The sequence below is a fragment of the Microtus pennsylvanicus genome, chromosome 6 (genome assembly GCF_037038515.1).
Source record: "Microtus pennsylvanicus isolate mMicPen1 chromosome 6, mMicPen1.hap1, whole genome shotgun sequence".
In the NCBI taxonomy this organism is placed as follows: Eukaryota; Metazoa; Chordata; class Mammalia; order Rodentia; family Cricetidae; genus Microtus; species Microtus pennsylvanicus.
In genome coordinates this window covers 4,843,587-4,852,177 of record NC_134584.1, presented here as the reverse complement: position 1 = coordinate 4,852,177, position 8,591 = coordinate 4,843,587, and the positions used below count along the sequence as shown (strand labels likewise).

The window sequence follows — 8,591 nt, the reverse complement described above, 5'->3', positions numbered from 1 at the left end:
CTGGCACAGTCTCGGGTCACTCCGAGAACCTCTTTCCAGGGTCGCAGGTGCGGGTGCAGGCGGGCTCAGCTGCGTCGGTGGGGTCCTAAGCGGCCGCTGAGCCTACAAGCCTCGTTTCTGTGGTCCAAATCTCAGGGTCTCCCCACTCATGGGAAACCGCAGGTTGCCCCACGTTCTAGGAAAGTCCATGAGCCTCGAGCCGCGCAGGCGCAATCATAGTCCAGAGCGGTCGGGGCGGGGCATCCCGTTGGCCCCACCCACGTCACGCCGCCCCTCCCGCGCCTGCGCCTCCGGGCGGCCGCGCATCCTCGGCCCTCTCCCGCGCGCTCTGCTGCTATCTCTGCCGCCTTCTGCTCCTCTGCGCTCGGCTCTGCTCCGCTCCTCTGATCTCCGTCGGCTGTGCTCCGTCTGCGCCGCTCGGTGCTTAGGCGCGGGCAGCCATGAGGCTGCGGGGCCGCGGACCACGGGCCGCCCCCTCCTCCAGCTCAGGGGCAGGCGACGCGCGGCGGCTAGCGCCCCCGGGGCGGAACCCCTTCGTGCACGAACTGCGGCTGAGCGCCCTGCAGAAGGCCCAGGTGGGTTCTCCGCGTTGCTTCTGTGCTCTGCCCAGGATGCGCCTGGGATGCGGTGGGGAGGGGCTGGGCGCCGCCCGGTCCTTGGAGAGCCGCGCCCCTCCCCTGCAGCACCCTTTGAGCCCGCGCCAGGGTCCCGCTTCCCGCCGCCTGCGCACATGCTGACTACACCCTCTGTGGTTTAGGCACCATCCCCTGAACTCTATCCCTTGAGCCCCACAACCTCATCCCGGGCCTGGCGCGGGTTCCCGCCAGTAGGAGGCCTGGTGGTGGGCGGAGGGCGGGGGGTTGTCCCTCGCGTCAAGCAGCCCCTTTCGAGCGCCTCCACTCAGTTAGGAGGCCGACTGTGTGTCTCGGTGGCCTAGTGCCCGAACCTGGATGGTCCTCTTGTTCAGCAGCGGACTGCGAACCTCCTGGCATAACCTGGCGGGAGGATTTCCACATCCATGTTTGCAGATTGTTTCCTGTGTCGAGTACACTATTTCAGCTGTTAGCAACGCTCCCTGAGGTGGTTGTGCCCGGAATCAACTTTATACAACCTAGTTCCCACGTGAGAGGGAACCGGTGTGCTGCGGTTGGTTGGTGGGAACCTGGATCCAGGCACAGTTACCATCTGTTCCTGTGGCTCTCCCTGTGAGACCTGGCACGCGGAACCTCTCCTACTCTGGGATCGGATCTGTGGTGCTATGGTCACTTTGGGGGCCTTTCTTTGCTTAATGAGTAGAGCTCACGGTTTCAGACGTCTGTGACCCTGTGGTTTATGGGCTGAGTAGTATTTCCAGCTGTGAGGAACCAGCTCTGAGAGGAGATAGTGTTTTTAAATGTGTAATTTATCAGACGTAATATTAAGGTGAAGTCTGTGAAGCCCGTTGAAGTTGTCACTTTCCCAGGCAAGGGCTTCTTCTCAAAGCCTCTAATGGGGTTGGTTATCACCCGTGGGAGCTTGATGGTCGACAGAGTTGAACACGGAGAGGGGGGAAGGCAACCTTCATATCAGGCCCCAGGTCTTACCCCCTTCCCTGTTTGTATCTGGAGCCAGACAGATATGAGACAAGGCAGCTGCCTGTGGGACTCAGCAAGGCTGCTATCAGTTGGTCCCTACTGCCAGGGGCTGTGCCCAGCAGGAGGACTTAGGGTACATTCATCTCTGAGCCTAATTATCCCTCTGTTCCATTCCACAACCTCCTACCCTACAACTCTTTCCAGAGTCACTTGTGGAACCAGTGGGTCTTCTTCTTCCTCCTGGATCTGCTGCTTGGAAGCCTTCTGAGATTTTCATCTAAGGGAGCCTTGATCCCTTCCTTTGGATTTGGGGGCTCCTCCCTAACCAATTCCATTCTGGTTTACCCTACCCCAATCCAGCCTGGTCACCCTGCTGCTGTTCCACTCTGGTCATCTTAAACAACCCATCCCTAGTAATTCTTTCCAATCCTCCCCGTATTAGCCTGCCTCTACCCCCATCCTGGTCTGGTCTGCCTTATTCTGTCCTGTTGCCTTTCTGTTCCTGCCCCTCCCCTTTCTACTCAGTCTGCATGAAGCATCTTCCTCTCCGAAAGCTAGCTCCTCACTCCTTATGCCCATCCTTGCTGCAATCTTAACCCACTTAGTTTGATTTTAGGGCCAGGTCTTTTTTGTCCAAAAGAACCTTGGTGTGTATAACTGTTTGGGCGTCTGCAGCCTGTGGCTAAAGAACGTATTTTTACTTGTCCACAGAATTCTCTGCTATACATCCCCCAAGCCATGCTTTGCAGAGCCTTTGCCTGTATGGAAGGCTTTATTGAAAAGTTTTTCTAGAGGGTAGATGGATAAGCCGTCAAGCAAAAGAATCCTGCTTCCCTTTCTGGAGGAAGTCCCTTAAGTCTGAAGCTCAGACACTTCCTACTCCAAGTGACTCTGAACTGCCCTGGGAGGGGTTAGTATATAGCTTTGGATTAAGGACACACAAGCCACCTCAGCCCCTAGCAGCCCATCTGTCACTTAACTACAGATTTAGCAAGCAGCTTAAGCATTTAGTGGACAGAAAATAACAGGCTAGGATCTGCACACTGGAGTCTGACGAACTCGCCGCTTCCTGTTACAGCAAGGATACAGATGAAGGGCAGGCCCTAGAAGGGTTTGGGCTGTCAGCTAAGATTCTTCGCAGTTTGTTATTTTTGAAGTCATAAAGTGGTTTTCTGTCACAGGGTTTTTGGGGTACTCCCCATGGACTCTGTGGTACAAGCATTTCCCGTCCCAGCTCTGATGGGTTTTCCCAATTGTGAAATTTAACTAGATCCGAGTTTGCTTCCTGGACAGCAGAGCCACCTTCTACTAGAGCCAATCCTAGTATGGTGCAGGTTCGGAAGCGGCTGCAACCCCACCACCCAAGCCCATCCCAGAGAAAGTGATGGTGTGGTCAGGTAACTGACAAGTCTCTCCCGGCAGGCTGTGCTAGCGTCTGAGTTAAGGTAGAGCACAGATGGGCTGTCACTGTGGCCTGTCTCCCATAGGAGTGGTGATGCCGACAGCACACATCCTGCCTCTCCTGCACATGACTCCAGGCCCCAGGCATATGGGCACAGGGAGGTGCCGCCCACTGGGCACCTGGACACTGCAGGAGACTTAATAAAGAGGGGTGCTCTGTATTTAAAAGGTCCTGTTGCACACCAGCATGCTGTGTGGGGTGCAGGTGTTCTACCGACTTCTGGACTAGGTGAGCACTGGACTGGGGAGATTTATGGGAGGGGAAGAGAGACACTGGACCAGCTGGCTTGGCTACACAGTGCTTAGCCCTTCCAGGAATGCTTGGAACCAGTGTCAGGCTTGGAATGCATATTTCCTGCAAGAAGCATGGCATCTGACGGCCCACCTCTGTTGGTGCCTGTGTGTCTCAGGAAGACCCAAGCTTGTTTCCCTGACTTTTGTCTGACTTTTGGTCACTGTTAGCTACAGCTCTCAGACTCATAGAAGGCCAGCCTGAGTTCCTGTGTCACAGATGAGGTCTGAAGTGTCAGGGGAGGTTCTGAACTATCCCTGTCTCCCAACAGTGTGGAACCTTAGTGTGGATGTCTGCCTGCTGTTGTAGGGAGCCCTCATCTGTAGCCCACCTGTAGTCCTAATGTTCTAGATGGTGGTAACCAAACAGTGGGAGAGATGGTGTCCAGGGAAAGGCCTAACTTTTATAGCCTTTTAGAATTTGGGCTTTTAGCCTCATGCGTGTTTATTCATATGTGCATACTTTACGTGTAAATGTACACTTTTGTTTCTCAGCTGACCGGAAAGCACATGTGTGTGCAGTAAGTAGTTAAGGCACGGAGCCCGTTTGAACCCAGTGTCAGTGACTATATATAGTCAGCTTATAAGGAGCAGCAGATATCTTTGCTGTCCTCACTGATTTGGTACTGGTGTGTGTGTGTGTGTGTGTGTGTGTGTGTGTGTGTGTGTGTGTGTGTGTTGTACATGAGGCCAGAGGTTGACATTTGATTGTTTTCATCAGCCCTCGCCTTACATTTTGAGACACAGTCTCTTACTGAAGTTGGTATTCAGCAGTTCAGCTAGACTGATTGGCTAGAAAACCCCAGAGAATGTCCTTTCCGCCTTCCCAGCACCGGGATGACAGACACCCACTGCCACCACTAGCTTTCATGTTGGTGGGTACTGGGATTGAACCCAGGTCTTCCTGCTTGTGTGGCAAGCACCGTACTAGCTAGACCATCTGCCCAACCCCAATCCTTCTGCAGCCCTTAGTGTTAGCAGTGGCCGCTGGCTTTTGTCCTGCTGTTGACTCTGCTCTGTGCTTTTCTGCACACATAGCCTGGTCCCCATATAAGGCATAGGTAGAGTGTCGTCATCCACAGCACAGCTGGGAGCTGACCCTGGAGAGCCTCCTTTCACTATGGCCTTGGTCATAGCACCCAGCAGAGTCCAGCAGAGCACATACCTTTGATAGTATGAATATAATTTGAGCCTTTTGCTGCCTGGGGCCTGGAGATTGTTGTAATGTCAAGGCCTACCCCCTCTCCACAGCATCCAGGGCTTGGTTCCCTGCTGGATGTAGCTGGTGTCACAGTTTCCTCCACAATTGTTTAGGTGCTAGTGTGCCAGGAGGAACCACAGGCTGGTGTCTTACATTGTGTTCTTTTTCAACTGCAGCTCCAGCCCTTTCCAATTAAGCCTCTTTCTCTTTCTCTCTTTCTCTCTTCCTTCTCTCCCTCCCTCCTCCTCCTCCTTCTCCTCCTCCTTCTCCTTCTTTCTCCTCCTCCTCCTCTTCTGCTTCTTCTGCTTCTTTTCCTTCTTCCTCTTCCTCCTCCTTCTGTTTACATTGAACGTGACCCGTTCCATCTACAAGTGCTCAATGAGTCAGCTGTGTGACCCTTGGTCATCACCACTCTTAGAGAAGTAGCAGTGACCTATACCTAACCTCTGAAATGCACTTAAGAGTATTCAGCCTAAGGGAAGCTGTGGTTCCTCGAACCCCAGGTCATCCACCAACCCTCTAGGCCTGTGCCAGTTTCGTGCAATCGGGCACCACTAGCAATCTCCGTAGGCTGGTGCACATTGCAGCCTGACACTTGCAGGACAGACATGGAGCTCGAGGCTGTTTGCAGGCTGCTCCTGGAGGCAGCTCTCCTGTCAATATCTCCTTGTGGCAACCTCAGTCTTTATTGCCAATGTTGATGTAATTGTGTAATTGAATTATCTGTTTCTCATTTTCTTCTGTTTTCATTTTTCATGTGTGTATGCATGTTTACTTACGTCAGGTGTGAGCATGTAGGGGTACATGCATGTGGAGGCCCAAGGATCATCTTGGGAATCATTTGTAATAGCTCTTCCACCTCTTCCAGTGAAGTAAGTAGGGTCTCTTAATCATATCCACGGCTCAGCGATATGGTCAGCTTGGCTAATCAGCTCACTCTGGGGAATCCCATCTCTGCCTTAGGAGGCTAGAGTTACAGCTGAGCTTACTGGGTTTCTCTTGGGTTCATGGAATCTCAAACTCTGTTCCTCATACTTCAGTGGCAAGCACTTAATCAGTGGGCCATCCCCCTAGCCAGCATTTCTTGTTTTTAAAGATTGAGAACTTTGTGCCTTAAATAGTGGCCTTCTAGACCCAACCACAGACCCCAGACTTGGGGCCCACCTGCTGGCCTTATCAGGCACTGTGTCCTGTGTGTCCATTTCCCCCATGTAGCAGAGTGCCCATAAGTCCAAATATCTACCCCCCCCACACATTGTTTGTTCCCCGGACTTCCTTTCCCAGGCCTATGAAGCTTGAGTGTTGAGTGTTAGGGAAAATCTTATATCAGCTCCCATCTCTTGAAGCTGCATTCCAGCATGCCTGACCCAGTGATCCAGGAAGACTTACCTAACACGAACCCAGTTGATATCTGGTTTCATTGAACGTAACCCAGGGAAAGTACAGCCAGCCCAGATGACCAGGGCTGCCACTCAGCACTCTGTCCTTGTGGGTCTGCTGCAATACTTTAGAGTATCCTTATCACTCCTGACTGGAATTCCTAACGTCTCTTTTGTTCCTCAAGCCTGTAGTCCAGATGCGAATGATGGTGGAAGTGAGCCCAGAGTGATGTACCCAGTGTTGGGGAGGGGGATGCACACGAACGCCAATAGTGTGATGAGGCCCATATCATATTGTATCGCTATGGCAATTTTCTAATGCGTTTCCATGCGGTAGCCCTTCAGCATGCTATATGGACCACTGTGGGAGGTACTAGCCGTGCCTTAACCTGGGACCGGCCACTGGAGTAGGCCATTTGTCTTGGAGACAGCTCCTTTCCTGAGCCACCACAATACTGTTCAGTCCTGTCTGCTGCTGTTCAGTCAGAAGAGTGACTTATTTTCCCCAAGAACTTATTTGTCACCTGCAGGCTTTCCTCCCCACCCCCACCCCCCACCTACAGGCTTTTTTAAACCACAATTTAACTAGTAGACTGTAACGGCATAAACGAATGCAGACAGATTGTAAAAATATATATAGCTTTAATGGTGAAATAGACTTACAGAACCACCGTTCCTGCGGAGACCAGGAAAGCAGAAAGGGACGGCTGGGAGCACACTCGCCAAATTTATAGGCCAACATTAGCCCGAGGCGAACACGCCCCCTAAGGGGCGGGACTTATCCCTACAGTAGACAATAGAGCTGGACTAACCTAAAGTCTGGGAGGATAAGAACTGACTCTTGCCCAGTGATGGAGAGGAGATCATGTGCTGGTCTGTGTGTAGAGATCGATGCCTGTGGGCTAGGCTCAGGCTGGGTCAGGTAGCAAGTGCCACACTTTTCAGGAGTCTCTTAGGGTCTTTTTGCCTACCAAGTTATCATGTAAGGGGACAGCTGTGGACAGAACAAACCCTGGGTCCACTGGTCCAACAGGAAGTCTCTCACCTGCAGGAAGGGGTCCTTGATTACTTTGTCATATGTCCTGCCTGTTCTTTGACCTTCTCATACAGCCTCAGAAGTCCCCAAAAGCTCAGACCCCTCCTGAACTGACGTCATCTTCCCCTACTCTTCAGAGACCTCTTCATTCTGGCCAGCACCATGAGACTGTGTACCTCCTGTGGTCAATGAGGTGGTAACCTTCCCTCTAGCGGCATGGGGTCAAGTCAACTCTACCCTTCAGAGGAACAACCAACCTCAGGGACACAGTCCCTGTGGTGGTGGAAATAGGAATGGTCCCCATAGACTCGTGTTTGAAAGCTTGGCCCACGGGAAGTTTCACTATTAGGAGGCGTGTGTCATTGTGGAGGTGGGCTTTGAGGTCTTATATGTTCAAGCTATGCTTGGTGTGGTACACAGTCTCCTTCTGTTGCCTGTGGATCAAGATGTAGAACTCTCAGCTCTTTCTCCAGCACCATGTCTACCTGCACACTTCTTACCATGACAATAATGAACTAAACCAACCTCTGAAACTGTTAAGCCAGCCCCAATTAAATGTTTTCCTTTATAAGAGTTTCCATGGTTATGGTATCTCTTCACAGCAATAGAAGCGCAAACCAGTCCCAATACACATCCTTCCCTGTCCAGCTAAAACAAATAAGATGTATATACGTGGTATAGACTTGGTGGTATTTGTGGTCTTCATCGGAGGACTCAGAGTGTGCTAGGGGCAGGGGTTCCCACCCACAGAGGTTGTATAAGCTTCCCTTTTACCAACATTAGAGCATGTGAGCCGCCTCCTTTCCAGATAACCTTCCTGTGAACAGTGAAAACAGATAGAACACCCCTGGGCTTGAATCTTCTGATTCCCTCGCTCAGCTGAAGACAGTCACAGATTCAGGTGGGTCTTTCTCCCGCCCTCAGCTGAGTTCTGACCGCTCAAGGAAGATGGGACCAGAGTGAGTTCCTACACAGCTCTCAGGCCTGTCTGCCCCGCTCATGGTGGACTTCTACTATTGATGCCCTCCTAGGGGTCCCCTCCCTGTGTTGTCTGATATGTGTGGGTCCCAGCCCCCATGATCACTGACCTAGAGGACACATTGCTGCGGAACTCCCCCTGCATCTCAACACTAGGGTTGGGTTCATCCTGAGCCCTTTCTGGCTGGTGTTCCTAGGCAGGGCTTCTATGTCCCGGACACTTCCAGGAAAGACTTGATGAAGGAACAGTGTGTTAATACGCAGGCACTTCCCTGCCAACTCATACTGGAAGTACCTCTTCTTGGAGCCACCACCCTCAGCAAGCAGGGGCAGGGGCAGGGGCAGGATCTGTGGGAGCCCGTAGAAGCAGGTCCTTTAACTCAGGTTCTCTCTGGTCCCCTGAGGCCGGACTGTTCGCCTATCAGAAGCTGGAGCCTCCTCCAGAGTCACAGACCCTGGGAAGCTGTTGGCAGGGCTCCTGCCTCAGTTCCACCTGATCCTGGTAGCCTTGGGCTGTTTGCACACGTGGTACTGAGTGCCTGGAAAGCTCTCTTGGAAGACAGTAACTATAGGGAGTCCTGCCCCTGGTGTTCCCTAAAGTAGGTCAACTGCTACTAAGTCTCTGCAGCTCTGGAGAGGGACTTAGAACCAGTTTCTGGTTTTGAGTCTCA

The 8,591-nt window shown here is 52.3% G+C and overlaps 1 protein-coding gene across 1 annotated transcript in view; it reads left to right on the top strand.

Moving 5' to 3' along the window:
• The first annotated feature begins 278 nt into the window (after positions 1 to 278).
• Positions 279 to 8,591, top strand: part of Lpcat1 (lysophosphatidylcholine acyltransferase 1) — a 50,685-nt gene continuing 42,372 nt past the window's right edge. The window contains exon 1 of the mRNA XM_075975710.1: positions 279 to 575. Within this exon, the coding sequence (XP_075831825.1) occupies positions 441 to 575 (135 nt within the window). The 5' untranslated portion in view covers positions 279 to 440. The remainder of the gene's footprint in view (positions 576 to 8,591) is intronic.